General features: G+C 40.4%; 1 protein-coding gene across 4 annotated transcripts in view; it reads left to right on the top strand.

Moving 5' to 3' along the window:
* NOL4 (nucleolar protein 4) overlaps positions 1-20,529 on the top strand; it is a 219,247-nt gene that overhangs the window by 151,384 nt on the left and 47,334 nt on the right. For 3 of the 4 annotated variants that reach the window (XM_036323664.1, XM_036323667.1, XM_036323666.1), the window contains 2 exons: positions 5,582-5,761; positions 6,442-6,633. In XM_036323664.1, the coding sequence (XP_036179557.1) occupies positions 5,582-5,761; positions 6,442-6,633 (372 nt within the window). The remainder of the gene's footprint in view (positions 1-5,581; positions 5,762-6,441; positions 6,634-20,529) is intronic. The other variant, XM_036323665.1, reaches the window with a different exon arrangement.

Raw genomic sequence — 20,529 nt, 5'->3', positions numbered from 1 at the left:
CAATTCCTAACAACTTCCCAACTCCTGAGGGAGCTCTAAAGCCTCCCCCAATCTCCTTGAAATGATCAATCACAATACCCAAAGGAGCAGTCTGAGTCCATCCCATAACATCCATCTAGTACAAACACAGAACACTAAACAGGGCCCGAAAATACAGGCTTCCCACTCCATGGAAGCAACTAGACGTTGGCCTTACGCCAAACCGGCAGGAGCGACCTGCCTCGTCTCAAATCCGCGAGGGGCATATCCATCCCTCGTGAGGGGCATATCCATCCCTCCTGGGGTGAGGGGCATATCCATCCCTCCTGGGGTGAGGGGCATATCCATCCCTCCTGGGGAGCGGAACGTCTTCCAACTCTCCCCCGCCTGTGGTCGTTCACGGCGCGTCCGCCTAGACCCCTCAGGCAATTACAGATTCCAGAAACGAGCTCACACTGAACAGAACATACAACGACACATACATACCGAGGTCAGTCAGACTCTTCGGATCGGGGGTCCCTCGATGGTCTTGGGAATCCCGGACGAGCCCCCAAATGTTGTGCCCAGATTTCATGATTCCCAAGAACCCACAGGGAGCCAGCGAGTGCGATGCAAAAGCAAAGAGTCATTCATTTCAAACCTAGGTTTGGCTCCCCTGCCACACTCACCGATGCAACGGTAAGCTCCAGTGGCCGAGAGAGGGCCACTATACCTGCTTTAAAAAGTAAATTTCAAAGGAAAAGAGTCTCAGGTTTCTGTAAGCCTTTATTTAATTTATAGTCATAGTTTGGATTCTCTCTTTTTCGCCCTACCATTCAAAACCAATATTACCTAAACAATAATCCATAAGCTTCTATTAAGCACTTGTTGTATCCCTAGCACAAAGTGTTTGCAGAGCACTTATTTAAATTAACAATTAACAAACCCAGAATATCTTGGGATGTTTACTATGTATCAATAACCATGCAGTCAAAATTTCTCAAGAAATTCTATAAATTCTACAGAGAGTTTAATTTCTTGCCCCAGGGACAGAGGAGAACAGGGGGCCTTAAGTAGATAAATGTTCCTCGTGGAAGAGCAAAGGAGCTGTTAGTAGAGACCTCCCTGACAGAGAGCCACCACTGTAGCTCTTCCTCTTAATGCCCAAAGGCTCCCTCTTGGCCAGGATGCCGCCATTTTTCAATTCTTACTCTAACTTCACAACATCCTTTGTAGGTACTAGTAACATTCATTTTGATGAATACCTATGGCGTCTCTAGAAAAGATAGAGAAGTCTAGTAGAGTAAGTATTAGTTTTGGAGCAAGAAAATGAGTAAAACATCACTAGGAAGATAGATGAAGACGTGGGCGGTACTGGCCAGCTGCTCACCAGTCCAGTTTTCTTCCTGGGCACACAGCTGAACAGAATTTCCAAGTCTTCCTCGTCCCCGTGATTGAGGTCTGGGCGATGGAAAGTGAGTGGAGGTGAAATGTACCAGGTCCAGGTGGGCCCATAGCCACTTCCCATGGATGGTCCTCCCTTGTTTCTCTACTGGCTGGGTGTAGAGGACTCTCAGGCCCTAGGTTTCCACAGGTGGAAGGAGCCTCGGTCCCTGGATGACCTCGTGAACTCCCCTGCCAGTCAGAGAAATAATTTGAACTTCCATCTGAAGGAGAATTGAATTGTGTCTAGTCACTGAATTTTGGAGGATTTTGTCAGTTACAGCAGGTAGCGTTATACTGATTAAGGGTAGATTAAGTATGTCTCATAGTGTCCAAATAATCTCAAGCCAGAGGTGGTATGATTTAAATCTTGTATTCTGTAACATAGAGATGTGGGTGGGTGGGCACTGAAACAAGCCTGCAGGAGCTCAAATCACAACTCCACCATTTTTTTACTCTGCCTTTCTCACTAGTCAAATAAGCATACTAGTATTTCCTCATGGGGTCCTTGTGAGAATACATTTGTATAAAGTATTAAGTACAGAACGGGAACATAATATGCACAATATAAGTCTTAGTTATCATTGTTATTATTACTATTGATGTTACTATTATTTATGACTAGACTTTTTTTTTTAAATAAGACAAACGAAACATTTAATCTGCAAGTTAAAAGCATTGTAATAATAGATAGCAGGTGTGGCAATTCTACTTGTCAAACATCAATTGTTTTTTAGTATCTGAAGCCTAGGCTGATGAAATTATTACTCAACATTGCTAAAATATTTATACAACCCCAGTCCCTTGAGAACAAAAATAGTAATAATGCCTGAAAACCACTATAATATTACAGTCGTTTGTGTTGCTGGTGATGGAATCAATGGTTCACTTCGAAGGCTCACTTTAAATTCCAATTCAACTTCAAAAAGAAAAAGAAGTTCTTCTAAAAACACATCAGATAATATTATAGCAAAATAAGGGTTTGGGGGAAAATACACTAATGATACCCATAACATTTTTTTGTCTTTTTAAAAATACTTGAAGAAAATCTAATTGATATTCACAATAGACGTTCTGAGATCTGATGCCTGCATTTCCCTTGTATTACTTTAGTTGTAGAACTAAACTGAAATGTTAGAAGATGAATTTTGCCATCTGGGAATTTCTCCTTCAGAGTGATGCGTTAATGTCTTTAGTAGTTGTTTTTGAAATGTTGGAAGGACAGTTAAATCAGGGATGCACATTTGAACTCACTGGATCACAAGACTCCTGTTATCCGTGTGTTCTAACTTTGTGATATGAAATAAACCCGTGTCGCTGACAACATCTGTCTCTAGAAGCTGAAAGAACATATATACTTCATTGGGTTCTTCTCTCAAAAGTGGTGTAATCATAGAAGCTTGGAATTGAAAGAAACTTTAAATGCCATTCCTCACACACATTTCTGTCCTCATTTGTATCATAAAAATAAAAGTCTTGACAAATGGGCTAAAATGTATAACTCTCTCAGGAGCGATTCTTTCCCATCGAAGTATACAGCAGCTTCACATAAAACGCGTTGCTTTTGACTTACGGCTTCTGTTTCTAAGTGGAATCTGTTGAATGATGGGCATCTTTTTTTTCCTCAGGAAGAAAAACTGCAGTAACCATTTAGTACACGAGGCATGCGTGCCAGGAGACTGCCCTGAATCAGTTGTTCTTAAACTCATTTTAGAATACAGCTTAGACTCTCTCCTCGCCCCCTGCTCCGTCAGCGTTTATGGAGCCTGTCCAAAGTGTCTCCTTTTTTTTTTTTTTTTTTTTTTTTTGCCTTGAATTGTGTACTAAGATTTTTTGTTATCTGTTTACAGTGTTGAATCTCTCTGTATGATTTCATTGCATCCTCAAAAACTGCTTCTCATAAATGCCTGCCTATCACTCATAAAGGTCTTCGGTCCTTTTTTAATCTAATTGTTTTCTCGTTGAGTTTTCAGTGTTCTTTGTATATTTTGGGTTACGGTCCTTTATCAGACGTGTCTTTAGCCGTTCTCGTCTCCCAGTCTGTGGCTTATCCTCTTTCCGTTTTTAAGACCAGCTAGTTTTGTAGAAAACGAGAAACTAGCCTTGAGCGGCAACTCTGCGGAGAGCATGCCCTGGGTGGTGTGAGGGGAGACGGGAAGGATCTGCTTTGCTGCCTCTCAGTGTAGCTTGAAGGAAAGTGCACGTTCACATGAGAAGAAATGGAGAGAGCAATGGAGGTGTTTACTTCTGTGTCAAAGGCCATAGTCCAGGCATTACGAGCTCACAGGTTAGCAAAGGATTGGAGATGGACTGAGGCACAGGTGGGGATCTTTGTAGACAGGGAACTTAATCTGATTGGCCCAGAGAGAGGCAAGAAATGAAACTCCACTTGAGAAACAGGATTCAGAGCTTTTATCATTTTAGTTTACATTGTAGAGGATCATTTCGTTTATATGGATTATGCTTGAGATTCAGAGCCTGAATATTCTCAAATACGTTAAGGATGGGCTTTGTTTACCTGAAGAGACATCTTTGTTTACCTGTACATCCTTTTTGGTTCCAGCTGATTCTGTTTGTAGCAGATGCTGGTTTGTGTGTCTCATAGGGTGCGGAGAAAGAATAAATTAGCTTGGCATATTTGAATGCAGATAAGTATATTATAACATTTTCTAAATATTGCACACTGTCATTTAAAAACATATTCTATATGGTTTATTTTTCAAACCTATGGAATATTTGCCTTGTATTTTATTAGGTAATTCCACTTCTTAATGTTTTGAACTATAAAAATATTCTGGTTTTTAAATTTTAACTTCATTTTGAGGTCAGTTGTCTATTCTAGTTTTACAATTTCTCCTCTCATTATACAGCTAAATTTGTGTGATCCTTAAAGCATGCTACACACATGTTAACATTTCACAGGGGCATTTTTTGAATACCGTTGATTTAAAATTTTCCATTGTCAAGGTCTTTCAGAAGGATTTGGCTTTATGGATAGATGTGAGGAAAGCCGCTGCTGTTCACAGATATTGTTATGTGTGTACCGGGAGCCACCTATGTATCTAAATTAGTATGTGTGAAGTCTGCCTCATTACTCTGGCCTTATAATGACTGATTTCTGTGCCACTCCAGACTCAATTACATGCGACTAAACTCAGATTTAATCAACGTAAAGGGGGGTGCAGGGAGGATGTATTTTATCATACATCTGAGGAGTGTGTAGGTTAATTTCCAGCACAGTGGAATCTAGATGTTCATGGGAGGTTCTGCTTAGCTCTGCTGGACTCAGCTTGGTTTCAGTTACAGGCGAGTTTGGTGTGTTTTTTCACCTGGAGGAGAAGGTGAGGCACACGCAGAAGGTGGAGAAGGTTGGTGCCCCTGGGATCGCCACTTCACGTGGTGGAAAGAAGAGCTGTTTCCCAAAGGAAAAGACTCTGGGCTGACAGAGAAGCAGGAGCCACACAGCAGGACCCAGGGTTGGTCTCGGGTACAGGGATCAGCTGGGAACATTGTCTTGGTTGGCCTTCGTCATCTCTTACGCGTCAGCAAACACTAAGCGTGAGACATCATTGGAGGAACCCTGGTTCCTTGTTTTCTAAACCAAAATCAGACGCCATCCTGAGACTCAGACGATTTGTAAACGGATTGGAAAGCATGCTGTCAGACAAAGCACAAGCCTAGTCTCAGCGATACTTTGGTCCTTGTTGGGCAAGCCAGTTGAGCACGCCCGCCCCTGAGTGTCCTTATCCGTTTGAAGAATCCTAATGCAGGGAGGCCGGCTCAGCTCTGAGGTCATTTCCATCGCGAAGAACGTGTGATTCAATGGTTCTCTTGCAAAATTGATTACAGGTTGGTTTTTCTTTTCTTTGGAACAGGGACATTGAGTGGAAACAGCAATTGCTCTCAAAAAGCTAAATCCAATAAAATTTTGTGCCTCGATGGGAAGATCCCATGGGCCTCTTGAGCACTTGAAATGTGACTGGTGTGACTGAGGAAATGCATTTTTAATGAAATTTTAATTAATTTTCATTTAAATTAGAATAGCCACAGCTCTCAAAATTATCAACTCATTTCAGCAAGACTTTCTTTGAGAAACAGCTCAAATTCAGAAATAAAACACTCTGTCTAAGTTTGGGCAGTGCATGTAAACCGGCCATCTCCTCCTCTCCTCTCTCTCCAGTCCCCTGCACACAGCTACTCCAGCTACGACTCCAGCAAACACGAGGGCGGAGAGCGAGGGGCCGAGGACCTGTCCCTGCACAGGGGGGACGAGGATGATGAGGACCACGAGGACCACGACGACGCCGAGAAGGTGGCCGAGACGGACGGCGTGGAGGCCGAGCGGCTGAAGGCTTTCAACGTGAGTCTCCCAGCTCCCCGGTGGCTCACTGCTCACCCTGCACTCCCATGTCGCCTGCTGGTAAATGTGGATACTTTAGAGGCGTGTTTGTTTAATTTGCAGAGGCGTTTATTAAAAGCACAGGAAATACTCTTTGCCAACCAGACACCAGAATGGCTGTGTTTTGCTTAGGATGTTGAGGCCCGTGTGGCCGGACATGGGCGTGTTGTGTGAGTATCCTGTGGACCCGGCGGGTGAAGCGTCCACAGCCCGCCACCAGCTCGCTCTTCTGCTGCCCAGCTTGTTAATGATGCATGACAGAGAGTCCGTGGTCTGTGTGCAGAATAGCAAAGTGGCGGCCGTATTGCATTTCTCTCCAACAGAGAATTTGATGGGGTGCTTCGTTGTCGCAGTCTACTGTTGCCTCCTGTTTTTTTTCTACACAATAGTCTATACTTTTCTGTCTGTCTGTGTCTGTCTGCCTTTCTCTCTCTCTCTCTCTTTCTCTCTTTTTTTATCCAACCATTGAGAAAGTCTTTAAAGGGTGTTTGCTTAAAATCTCTGGCTTTCCATTGCAAAGTTCTCCAGTGAATACACCAAAAAACAAGAGTATTTTTCCTATCCGTGATCAAGACAGGAAGCGAGGAACAGCCGAGAGCAGCCCTCCAAACCCTTCTCCTCTGTCTCCCTCTTGCCAACAGATGTTTGTCAGGCTGTTTGTAGATGAAAACTTGGACCGAATGGTCCCAATCTCTAAGCAGCCCAAAGAAAAGATCCAGGCTATCATTGACTCATGCAGGCGACAATTCCCTGAGTACCAAGAGCGTGCCAGAAAGCGCATCCGTACTTACCTCAAGTCCTGCAGGCGGATGAAAAGAAGTGGTTTTGAGATGGTGAGTTTTGACTGAAAACACAGCCCTAGATTCCATCCAAATCCCACATGTAAACCATGACACTATTTATTTTTTCATCCTAGTGTCTTTTTTTATTTTTTCCATGATGTCAGGTCACAGGGGTTCTGTTTGCTCGTTTGTTTCCCCCCTTCTCCTTTTCATCTTCCTGAAGTATATTTATCCCTTGTTTATTCAACCAGGAACACCTCGTGAGCCCAGCGCTCTCAGGCCCACGTGGTATCGTGCCATAGAAAATGAGGGTGCTGTGAGTCAGATCGCATGAGAACCAGCATCTCATTCATGTTTGTTTGCTTTCTGTTACTGCTGAAGTGGAGAGGAGGATGAGCAAGCCTTGAGGCTTTCGATGGCCTGGAGAAGGGCTTTCGGTGGAACGGGAGGAAATGGATGGGTCCATCTAAGGAACAGCGTTCTCGTGCCAACGCTTAACAGATAGCAAGCCTTGAAAGTAACCATCGGGGGTGGAGACCCTCGTGTGAAAAACAAGGCTTTGTTGGACTCAGCGCATCTGTGTGCTTGTGGGTGAAAGCATGAGCTTTTATATTCAGCGGGGCTGTATACATGGGTGAGCTTATGCGGAGGTTAGATTACTTATGGGTGCAAATCAGATACTGTTTTTTTAACTTGGTTATAATTCACCTTGCTCTCTAAATGTACACTTGTAGATAGTGCATGCATCTACAGTGTACTTTTAATTTTTTCAAGGTATGTGAGCAGAAATGTATTGGAAATTTTCTGAAATCTTTTTTCCTCTCTCGGCTCCTTAAAAGCCAAGACCTTGAGTGTTTGTGATCCGTGCCTCTCATTCTTCGGTGCGAGGGGCCAGGAGCTAGTGTGTATAGGAGAGGTTTCAGAGGATGTCATATATGAGAAATCCTTTTTCAGACGTAAATGAAATGACATAATAACAAATCCACCATCTGCTATCAAATTTTCTGCATTGGCTTGTGAAAATATCATTGATATTTTTTTAAAAAAAGGGACTGTTCTTTTAGAGAAGCAGGGTCTGCCTGGACAGGAAAGAGCATGGGTTTGGACCCCAGGGAGCCTGGCTTGGCGTTCCAGATTCACACTTTGTAGCTGGGTGGCTCCGGCAAGCCACCTCAACTGCCTGGGTCAGACACCTCTCTGCGGTGACACTAATTCCTAGGTTATAAAGCTATGAGAATTCTACAAACCGTCATACGTAAAGCTCTGGGAGCCATTTCTGACCCACAGTCATCACTAAATAAAATCTTAACTCTGAAAATATTATCAAATACTTTTTAATTCATCATCTGAAAAAGGCTCTCATTATACAAGCACAGAATCCACCATGTAAGTAGCTGTTTACTTCTCAGAATAACTGCATTAAAATCAGAGGTGTGGTGCATCAGCCATTTTAAAGTAAGAATGGCATAGCTGTGTCTGATCGAACTGTTATTACAAGCAGAGGTGATGTGGTATAAAAGAGGAGAGACAGTTGGGGGAAAAAAGCTATTTTCCCCATTATTGAATTATTAAAAAGTTATTATCATATACCCAATAGGAGAGAGATAACAGACAAAAAGGATATCTAAGCAGGTGTAAAAGCCCAGAATCCTGGCATTGACATAGAATCTGGCTCAGGAGCACTACGCAGCTAATGTGAAATTCCAATTAAAACTATGTCTCACTCAGAGCACAAAGTATATGACATAGCTTCCTTTTCCAGTTACAATAAAGATAATATCAATATTTTTTATTTTAACAGCATCTGGCATTACTCTTTCTTCCTAATCATTTAATATTTAGAGACTATTTTCTTTGGTAAAATTTATTATTTTTCATAGTATAAATGTTTCATTAATCATTATTTCAGAGAAGAAATAATTTTCATGTAGAACTCTCAATTTCTCTAAGGCATATTTGAGATATTCGTGGGTTTTTCATTAATTGTATTTTTTACTTCCAAGGACATCTGTTGTCAACCTCACACTATGCATAGAGGACAAAAAGTTGACTACTTCAAAGTCAAGGGATTTTATAAAGGAATCTTATGCTGTACAGAAATGCTACTAAATTTGAATGTAATCATTTCATTCACTCTTTATTTAATCTTACTAATAAAAGCCTGGGTGGTCCTCACGCTGTCACAAGATGGCTGCACGCACAGCGGAGGTGAGTCCCGGTGGCTGCTCCATGCAACTTCTGCCGGGGTTCCCACGGCCCTGCGTCCACCGCGGAGGCGGGACCCCCGGCTCTGGCCTACCTCTTTGGAGCAATCCATCAAGGAGCCCCAGATGGGTGGGCGGGGCCTACCTCTTTGGGGCTATCAATCGCAGGGTTCCCACACTGTGAGAGGGCACAGGCCAGGCTGGGGGACCTCCTCCCCCGGGTGCACGAATTTCGTGCACTGAGCCTCTAGTAGATATATAATGCACATAACATTATACAACATAATAAGGAGAAGTCGAAGAGATGTCTGATCAGTTAATTAGGAAAATATAACATGTTCCTTGATTAGTATGATTCATTGAGGTGACAAGTTGTGGGAAGTGAAATGCTTAAGTAATAATACAAGGCCTAATGTAATTAAATGTTAAATGAACAACACAGATGCAAATTGGTATTGTACTTTAGCCCATTTTTTATGCATTACTCAGCACTGTCCTCCTGGCAATAACAAATTAGACCTGCCATCTAGTTGACACTTGGAAGTTTGATTTGTTTTATGTGTCACTTCATTGACATGGAGTGTGGGGAGGATTCTGTGTCACTGTGAATAGTCATCATCTATAACAGGTAGGAAAAGGCATGAGTAGAGCAGAGAGGAATCACAGCTAAGTATTGTACACGAATACTTTTCCCATCATAATTATTAAATTTTATATACTATCAACGGGTATCTTTTTAAATTGAAAGAACTCTAAACAAAAATTATTTTCTATTGTGTTTAGTGTAGGTAGACATGAAGAAAATGTATCATTTTCAGTATGTGATTGTTTTCACATGCAAATTATTCTACAATACTTAACAGGCCAACAAGGCAACCTGAAGTTTTTAACATTCTTTTGTAATGGAATGGTTAAGTGTAGGGCATTCTACAATGTTTCAGTAATCATTATTTCAGAGAAGAAATAATTTTCATGTAGAACTCTCAATTTCTCTAAGGCATATTTGAGATATTCGTGGGGCATTCAGTAAACTTAGCTCTTCAGTTATTTGGGATGTCTAAACCAGGAGACTCCTTAAGTAGTGTGAAATATTGAATTATATGTTTCCTGCTGACTTTGGTTAAGAAATTCAAAGAAGTATTCCCATAGAATACTTTAACACAGCATATTTTAGTACTTTACTTGAGAATCTTGGCATTCATTTTGACTAATTTTCTGCTGTCATTAATACAAAATCTATTCATGTTTAATTATTCGGTACTATCCCTCAAGAATTTACATTTCAACACAAATACTTTCAATTAACTGCCTATAATAATTCAGGTTCATATTTATGCATTTTTACTTAACTGGAATTATCAAGACCCCCATAGATCTTGATTGCTAAAGCAGCCAAAATTTCTGTCATTACAATAAGTATTTTCTATAATGCATGAAGTATAATAACTGCATTATGACACTTTTCTACACATTCTTCACATTTTTTTAAATATATTTTATTGATTTTTTACAGAGAGGAAGGGAGAGAGATAGATAGTTAGAAACATCGATGAGAGAGAAACATCGATCAGCTGCCTCCTGCACATCTCCCACTGGGGATGTGCCCGCAACCCAGGTACATGCCCTTGACCGGAATCGAACCTGGGACCTTTCAGTCCGCAAGCCGATGCTCTGTCCACTGAGCCAAACCGGTTTCGGCTATTCTTCACATTTTTACCAATTCATTGCTAACAAACATCTCAAACCATAAAATCCTCAGTGTTGAATATCAAAGAGTATGTTTTGTGAAAAAATCTAATAAGCTTGATCCAAAGTACTGTCTTAGTTTTCATTAGATTTTAAAGACCCCATGAGTTAAATAGCCATTAACTTAATCCTTAGACAGAAATATCAAATTGTTATTAGTCTATTGTATGGCTTTGGCAAACATATTCCGCTATTTTTTGTGAAGAATATTTGTTGATTGTTCCAGAAAAGAAATGCATTTCTTCAGGGCGTCCTGAGCCTGCATTCAAGAGTACCTGTCATAGATAAGATCGCAGAGACAAGGCTTTATAAAAAGGTGGCGTTGGCCCATACCTGAGTGTCACCTGTGTTACATGGTACGATTCCCATGCTGCACAGGTTTAATGCAAGTTTATAAAACTGAAGTGAAAATATTTAGGTGAGATGATCAAAGGCTCTTAGTCCTTCATTCCTCCTGTACCTCAAATTTTGCCACCAAGTTTTATCAACTATCCTAGGTATTTGAATTCACAAATCTCAGCCTCTTGAAAAATTCCCTATTTACTTTCATTTTAATATTATGCAAGTGACTGTGTGTTTGAAGGAATAAGACTCATGCAATTACTTGGTAAAATTTTGCCAAGGACATTGTCCACTAAGTTACTCAGTGTCCACTACAAATGATTTTATTTCAGAAACTTCTAGAAGGAAAAGCAAGAAAAAAATGGTTTCTCCTGCAGAAATAGTGCTTTTATGTTTTCTCATCCCTAGGACTCGGTGTAACCTTGTATGTTCACTTTTCTGCCTTGCCTCCAAGAAGTTCAGAGTCAGAGTCTTTCTAAGGTCCCCATTTCCCTTTTGCTGAATTTATTTTAGTGTGCATGTTAGTATTTTAGGGAAAAAGCGAGATGTGAATTCTAAAAGCAAATATGTAAATAATCTAATTATGGCAACACCATACTTTCATGCTATCTTCTAAATTCTTGTCCTTAGTATTTCTTTTTAATTGCGTCCTATAATACCTATTTCAGTAATTTTGATATCTGATCTCTTGATCTTACAGTTCTTTCATCAGAAAATAAATATTTAATGCTTAGGAATAGTACATTTTTAAGAGAATTTGACTAATTACATCATTTGCTTCTATTCGTCTAATGCAGCCCGAAAGTAGAAGGATCAGAATTTGCTTTTAATTCATAGATTCCCTGATATTAGAAGCATTGCAAAAGCTACAGTGACATTTGCTATTCCTTCTTTAGCAAATAGAGATATTATAAAAAATTAAGTAGAGTGCTTCTTTAAACTAAATTTTTGATCAGAAATAGACCCAGTCCTTCATACAAGAGTTTGATTAAAAACTTTATAAACCTGTATAGCCAGTATTATTTAGAATGTTGCTCCATCAACCATCCCAGCTCTTCCCCATTTTTAGTTTTCCTTCTTCACTGAGAGGAAAATTTCTTCTCTTCTGTGAAATAAAAAAGTTTCCATATTCCAAGGAAATAGTTAATCTCATAACTTCTCTTTCACAGTCTGAGTCCACCTTTCTTTGCTAGGTCTTCTGAAGGGTTATTTTACACTCGCGGACCAGACCCATCACCACCAGCTCTCTTGATCACCCCTCACATTAAAATTCTGGTTCTCACCATATTGAATCAGTTCCTAGGATGATCACGTGACTACATTTGCACCGAACCCAAAGGTTGGATCCTCAACTCAAACAGCCCCATTTTCTTGAGACTCTCATTTCTATCCCTCCTTTTTTTAAATTTTTTTAAATTTTTTATTTTGGGCACTTTCTAAGATTCTGGGCTTGGCAATGTGCAGCATATGACCCTACCCATAGCTGCAGAAGTCTGCACTGTATGCTGTACTCCACTCTCAAAGGAGAATTCCAGTCATCGACAAAGCTTTGGTATTTCATTCCAAATGTCAGCCAGACATTTGACAAATGTACTGATGTATCTTCACTGAACTCTTTATATTCTCCACCGCCCACCGTCTTCACTGATATTCCACCTTATTCCACCTTACCTACTCTGTCACTGGTAAATTCCTCTTGACTTGCCTATTTCTGGTACGAACTCCATTGTTGCCATTTAACCAGTGTTCACAAACTTGGGATGAGATTTGACTGTTGATTACACTTATGGCTTGCATCCTACCACTCACTGAATTCTGTTTATTCTTCCTTTGCTGAGTTTCAAATCAGTCCCATAATTTTGAACTTTATCTGCTATCACTTTAGTTCTAATCCTTCCTAACTCATACCTATATTCTTGTACAGTTCTTTTTAAAAAAATTTTCATTGATTTCTAAAGAGAGAGGAAGGGAGATGGGGGCGTGGAGAGAAATATATATGCGAGAGCAGAACATCGACTTGCTGTCTCCTACACACCCCATACTGGGGATTGAGCCCATCACCTGGGCATGTGCCCTGACCAGGAATCAAACCATAAACCTTCTGATACATGGGATGACACCCAACCAACTGAGCCACCCTGGCCAGGGCTCTTGCTTAATTCTTTAAACTCAATTCTATCTCATACTTCCTCCCTATCGTCTATTCCTAGGCAGGCACAAAACTAGGATTTATGCCTGGAAATTATAAAATTTGGGGCCTTTTTTTTTTAAAGAAAAGGAATACACCATTATGAGCAAAAATGATGTACATTTATTTACAGTTAGGAAAGGTACCATATACACAGAAAAGGATTTAAAAACAGGGAAGTTTTAAAGATTCAAACCCTTTTCTTCTGACATCTTAGAAAATGTGTATTACATATAGTACTTCCTGGGTTTTGCTTGGCTCCCAGCAGAGCGCTTACACATGCGGAAGGTGCAGGCCTCTCGTCGGAGCGAGGGGGACCGTGCCTGCGCTGCCTTGGTTGTATGAAAGGTCTCCTTGGCTCCTGGAACAGTCTTCCCAATTCTGGCTGTGATGGTGTCCAACGTTGCCATTTTACAACAAAGTCTACGTTGTTTGTCTAAGTTGTTTATATGTTAAGAGCATAGTCTTTTGAAATTGACAGGCCAAGTTTCAATTCCGGGCTTAGTTGAATTTCCATACAATTTGATGTGATGTTTCTGAGTCTCCATCTTTCTGAAGGAGAGGCTGTTGGAGTCTTACATGTGATAATGTATATACAACGTTTAGCACATAATCTTGCACCTTTCTATCCTATTTAAAAAAATGTCCAGTTAGTTCCTCTAGCACAATAGACCATCATATGCGATTGCTGCTCCCTCTCAATGTGTGCTGTCTTGGTCCACTGATGTTTCCTGGCTCAGGGGTTATGGGTACAATACTCATTATTTACTAAATGTACTAAATGGAAGAATAACCAAAATGGATAGCCAAATAGTTGTCAGAGTTACTAATTATTGTATCTTTTAGTTTTAGCAAAATATTGACCTGAGCTTCAAAGAATACCACAGGCACACTTACATACCACCCCCCTTTCCTCTACAAATATATACAACTCCTAAGTAAAATATAATTTTTAAATACCTTTCTAAGCTCAAAAAAAAGAAAAAGGAATTCCCAGGCCAAGAAATTAATAAATTAATAGAAAACTCAGCCAGAATTGTAAGCCCTTAATTTGACAGGGTAGTAGACTTGGAAGGTAGAAAAAGTGAGGTCTGAATACCCTGTCAAGCTCAGGAGACATGGGTTTTGGTGTGGGACTGGCAGGAAATGAATAGAATACTGTACAGAAAGGTCAGGCCCTGGAAGGCCTAATGCTCTATCAACGAGGAATTAAAATGTCTCCTTACAACTTTTGAAATAAAATAGGCATTGTAAGCATTGAGATTAAAATCTTACCAAGTGGGTTAAGTAGAAGGTAAGATTCAGCCAAAGAGAAAATCCTTAAACACAAAACTAGGGGAATTACAGAGAGAAAAAGAGAAGGGAAATATGAAAAAAATGTAAGCTAAAGAATAGAATGATGAAGACAGATGATTGGCACTCCAGAGGAGAACTTGGAATAAGGACCTCCTTATGCAGACAGGTGAGGACGGGCTTTTTGGAACTGAGTAGTGAGGAGACCATTGAATCCTAAGATCAAAGAAGAAGACCAGTGCTGAGTAGTATCAATAAAAAAAAACAACCCATACCCACGGATATCACAGTAGAAACCGCAGCCCCATAGCATTCCTTTATTTTTTAAAAATATTTTTATTGATTTCAGAGAGGAAAGGAGAGGAAGAGAGATAGAAACATCAATGATAAGAGAGAATCACTGATCAGTTGCCCCTTTCATGCCCCCCACTGGCATGTGCCCTTGACCAGAATCGAACCCGGGACCCTTCAGTCCGCAGGCTGATGCTCTATCCACTGAGCCAATCCAGCTAGGGCCCGTGGCATTCTTAAAATGTCAACAGGAAGAAACAAGATATCATCTAAAATAGGACAGAATGAACACACATCTTGTCCTCAAAAACAGATGTCAGAGCCAATCTTCAAAGTCCTAAGAAAATGTCTTCAATTTGTAGAGAAACCACTTTTAACCTACAAATCGATGCAGCTAAAGCCACTTCCAGAGAGAGAGGAGATGCTGCTGGGACTGAGTTCCCACACTCGGGCTGTCTCCGGCAACCTAGAAGTCCTCTGAGAAGAAGGAAACTGACCCCAGAAGGAAACAGTGGAAATTGGCAGTAATGGTGAGGAAATTGGAAGAAAAACACCTCGATTTTATATCAGTGGATTTGAGTTTTTATCTGCGCTTCACCGTTTGTTACTTAAGGACCTTGTCAACCCGGGTTTTTGTTTATTTCTGGAAAAATGGAAATAAGTGGCACGTATACATGAACCCAGCCGCACTGGAAATAACAGTGTGAACACAGTACGTGGTGCCTGAGGAACGCGATAAAATGCAACTTAATCTGAGATGTCATTCCACGGTTCCCGTTACTGGGAACCCTCGCTGCCTTACTCTGGTGAACTGCTTGGAGAACTGAATCAATTATGTCCTTAACCCTCCCTTCTGGCTAAGAACAGCCTTACCTCTCTCTCTTCTGTGTGCAGGTTTTACTCGTGATACCTCCTCTGTAGCTTTATCTTATCCTGTCTTATATTACTGTGCCTTATACATGGGCCTTCGCTCCCTCCCACCGAGTTGTATTTCTCAGTACTATGCTGCTTAGTTTGTGCGTATCTGTATCGCCCACAATGTCGTGCACACTGCAGTTAGTTGCTCATGAACGCTGCTCAATACGTGTTCAGTTCAATTGAATTAAAATGATGGAATGAAAGTTGACTGAGTGAATGGATATTTACTAATGTGTTACTTTGTGGTAGGAATTAGTTGGGAGATAAGCTAATTTTTATTGTCTACTGTGTGTTTCACAGTATTCTGCAATTGGCATTTGAATTTAAAAGCTACCACTGACTGAAAATCTAGCCTAATATATTTTAAATCTTTAGGGAGATTTTTCCACTAAACAAGACAATTATATAACATTTAATTTTTATAACATTTAATTTTTATTCTTTTTAATTCTTGAAACACTATTTTAAACATATTTTCATCTATTTGTCAATTATTGTGACTAGGTAGTGACATTAAATGTATAAATAGGTATTTGTATAGTTTTAGGTTTCACATGTAAACTGTTAGGGGGAAGATGCTGTGATCCACAATAATCATAAGTGTATATAGTCACTTTTTTCAGAATTAAAAGATGCTTCCTCATGGAGATTTAGATACGTGGTCACTTAGTTAAAAGTGAAAATATCATTTTGGTTGATAATTTCAGTTATCTTATTTTGCTCAGAGGTATTTTCAGATGACATTAACTAAACTGGACTTTTAAGTATCAACTCTAACACTTTCTATATATATAAAAGCCTAAGTGACCATTATGACCGAATGACCAGAATGACAGGAATGACTGGTTGACCAGTTGCTATGATGCACACTGACCACCAGGGGGCAGACGCTCAATGCAGGAGCAGCCCCATGGTGGTCAGTGCGCTCCTGTAGCCAACTTCCTACGGCCCCTCCCCACAGCCAGCCCAGCCCCAGTGGGCCTCGATTGGGGGCGGGGCCGGCCGTCCAACCTCCCGCAGCCCCTCCCCCCAGCTGGTCTAGCCTCAATGAGTCCCGATTGCTGTCCAGACTAGGGGACCCCACCTGTGCACAAATTCGTGCACTGGGCCTCTAGTATAAGTATATAAGTATATGTAGGTACCAACTGTTATTCCCCATGCATTTGTGAAAGATCATTATTAATGGTCAATAATGTTTTAAAATTAAGGCCAAAGCATAGAGCATCACTTCATAGAAAAATATGTATAATCAAACCCTCAATGAAGATTAATTAGCATGTTTGTTACAAACACATTTTCAAGCTCCTTTGAATTAGTCAAGAGAATTTTCTAGAGAAACTGGAGAAAGTCTAATGGTTCACATACAGCTGGGTCCAAGTGCTCAAATGCCAGGGGTTTGATGCTCCCCCATTTCTTATCTGTGCTTCTTGGTGCAATGCTTGACCTCTCAGGTGGTCCTTGCTACCTGCTGGGAAATGTTGCATTAGCAGATCTTAACCTCTGTTCTTAAAACTCACAATCTAAGAGCAGTCTCCCAGCTTCAGGTCCTGGTTCCCATGAGAGGACTTGGATTGGCCCTTTTGGGATCATAAGTCCATCTCTTGGGTTAGTCGCTGGGAATAAAGTGATGAGCTCCATGATTGTCTAATCCTAAATCCTGTGGCCAGGGTCAGGCCAGTGAGACACTTTGCTTACCATTTCCACCAAAACTGTACAGGATGAGGTCGGGACAGTCGACCTGCTATTTTAGCCCACATTCACCATCCTTACCTGAAATATTGGATTATCTCAGGTTCCGAATTCAGAACTTTTCAGATTTTGGAAACATGATGGAGTATAGATTCTGATTATTGCATAACAGCAAGAATCTGGGAAAATATCCCATATACAAATTTATTATTTCTGCCACAAAACATATGACTATGCCCAGAAAGTAGGAAAAAGAAGGATTGTAGGTATTCTCATGTCATTTTTATGCCAATTGAGTTTGCCCCAAGTTTTTAAAAATCTTTGTTTGTACAATATTAGGATTTCGGGATTGCCAGTAAAAGGTTGAGAGTCTACACTACACATACGTGGTTGGATGTGTGTCATCCCCTGCGTGCTAGGCACCATGTTAGCTTGTACAGTAAAGTCTGTGATGGCAGAGACAGCTGTGTTTGCCTCCATGTCTTTGGACTTGGCATAGCTCCTGACATGTAGGGCGTGCTCATTAAATGTGCTTGTTGAATAAATAAGTGAGGCTATCAGGATTTTTGTGTGCATTGCTTCATGGAAGTAATGCTAACAGCTGCTCCATGACACAGAGATTATTTTTTCTATTCAGAACTTACCGAACGAACCTCAGTTTTGCCATTTACAGAAAGGGAGACAATGATACTCGGCAAGATGAGTGAAGCTCAGAGAGATTAAATAGCAAATTGGTCAGACAGACTGCAATTAGTTGATTACAGAGTAATAGCCTCGTCCATCTGACTTCGTTGCTGAACTGTTAGGTTATTCCACTGATGTCTACAAATGCTGCTACCTAGTTAGTTAACCAAAGGGTCCCTTAGGAGCTGGAACATTCTGTTCTGCCTGTAACAGTTATTTTGGTGCAGAGATACCATTTAGGGGAGATAGGGTATGCATATCATCCAAGCTACGGAATTCTTAAATTACATATTTTTCTAAGATATCCAGATCAGAAGAAACAGTCTTTATTTCGGCCCTCCCTAAACTCTGACTAGTGGATAATTTGCTTTAATTATTTTGAAGGAGCTCATTCTACTTATCATCTTGTGTAGATGTCACTATTGCTCTCAGTCTGGCCTTGTCTAATACGTGATGAAGCTATACTTCAACATCAGAGCCTGGACACATTAATAAATTAACCCACGAACAGAATCTTACATTTTTTTATTTCTTTGTACATTTTTATAATTTTAAAAATCCTAAAGCATCTCACATGTACAGCAGAAGTGCAGAGGACGCTAGCATTGTTTAGAGCAAAAACTGGAATATTTGTTGGTGTGGTGGTAAGAATTACACACACATATAAGGAAAGACTCATTTACATTGTGCCAACAGCAATCACATCTTAAGTCCCCAATTAAAATGTGATTTTTTTTTAACTCCAAAAGCTCCATGTGACTGTGTAGCCATCTGTTTAATGTAACAGCCGCCACTGCTTTGGGCATAGATAATTATTAGGATGAGGACAGTGCTGGGGAAAGATCACATCTCAGTTGAAAATGACAGTTAATTAAGCGGTAATTAGGGAGGGGTGCTTAGCATTATATTATATCCTGGGAAAGAAATCGGTATCCAGTCTTATCAATATAGGTATAAGTCATGTAGCGTATAAGACTATACATTTTGGATCATTATTTTAAAATCTAATATGTACATTAAAATATGTATTAATAAATAGCATATTTACTGAACTATATTCAATCAGGGGAAGTATTGTTTTCATAAATTATTTTTTGAATTGTTTGCATTTGTTTTTGGGTGGTGGTGTGTTTGGGGGTTTTTTTGTCAAAATATTTTTTATCTCAAGTTACTACATGGCAGTTTTGTGTTATCTGGCTCCCCTTACTGCTGTGAGGGCATCTTCAGCCCTCATCTCTGGAGGAATCCATGACCACAGCCCTGCAGCACACAGATTCCCCTGAGGAGAGCCTGTTAAAGCACTGTGGCCTGAAGTTAGCCATTCTAGGATATTGTCTGAGACATACAACCCATGGTTCAATTCGCTGAAGCACTTCTTACACGCCCGAGGGAGCGAAATGAATCAAGTAGCATAAAGCTATGCTCAGATTCATTCATTTACCAGAAAAGAAAAAAAGAAAAAAAAAAAAGGCCATGTCTCTGTGGGTTCAGAGGCTTCTAATAACTAGCATCCATACAGGTTTTAGTGTGAGGCTTTGAAAACCCTAATGTACCTCACTGTACATTCTGGATTCCCAAAGGATCTTTTATTTTTTAATTTCATATTTATCTCATCTGGTTTAATTTTCATGTTATTTCTTATCTTTCATTTGCTTATCATCATTTAAAAAAACGGTTCAGTGTCATTAAGGACTTCATCTTTCAGTTAGATGATTTTGTATGTAATTATCGGAAAAGAGATGAAAAACTTCCTTGATTATCACAAATGATAAGAGTTGAAAACAACTGGTAATTAGGAGCTTGGTTTGGGGGGTTAATTTCTATGTGGGCTACATAGAAGATGGATGTGCCTGTGAAATTGATATTCACTCACATTTTAAAAATAAAACATGTAGGCAGGAATACATCTCACATCTAAAACATCACATTTTTGTTGTATCAGAATTGTTTTAGTACTGCTTTTTAGTTTGTATTTAAGCTGAACTCCTTTTTAAAGGTTTTAATCATATCAATGGTCCCAACTTAGACTGTAAGTCTTCATAAATATTTCATGTTGATGTTGTTTGACATGGTTTGAGTGTCTGTCAGGTTTTCCCAGCTCTGTTTCAGCCCTGTCCCTTGTTGTTGTTTGGCTGTGTCATATGTCATGAAGGAACTGAAGGACTTGTCTTATTTGCTAAGCCCAGTCAGCACTCTTTCCACCGCCTCTCAAACTCCAGCTTCATGGCCTGGACCAGTGGTCGGCAAACTGCGGCTCGCCAGCCACATGCGGCTCTTTGGCCCCTTGAGAGTGGCCACGAAGTTTCAATCGCACTGTACGTGCGCACCCGCACGTGGTATTTTGTGGAAGAGCCACACTCAAGGGCCCGCAGTTTGCCGACCACTGGCTGAGACTAAGTCCTCGCCACAGTGGAGTTCTGGGAATGAATGACGGATCTGTGTCGCACCCAGAGCCTTACCTCTAGCATTCATTTTCCATCTTTGCAATTTCCATTTCCTCTTTTATTTAAATAAGTTGGAGTAAATGGATGCTCCTGCACGTCCCGTGAGCTCTTTTGAGACGAGCGTGGGCCTCTGGATGATACTGTTAAT

Source organism: Myotis myotis, unplaced genomic scaffold (genome assembly GCF_014108235.1).
Source record: "Myotis myotis isolate mMyoMyo1 unplaced genomic scaffold, mMyoMyo1.p scaffold_m19_p_9, whole genome shotgun sequence".
Taxonomy (NCBI): domain Eukaryota; kingdom Metazoa; phylum Chordata; class Mammalia; order Chiroptera; family Vespertilionidae; genus Myotis; species Myotis myotis.
This window is presented reverse-complemented; position numbering and strand designations above follow the sequence as displayed.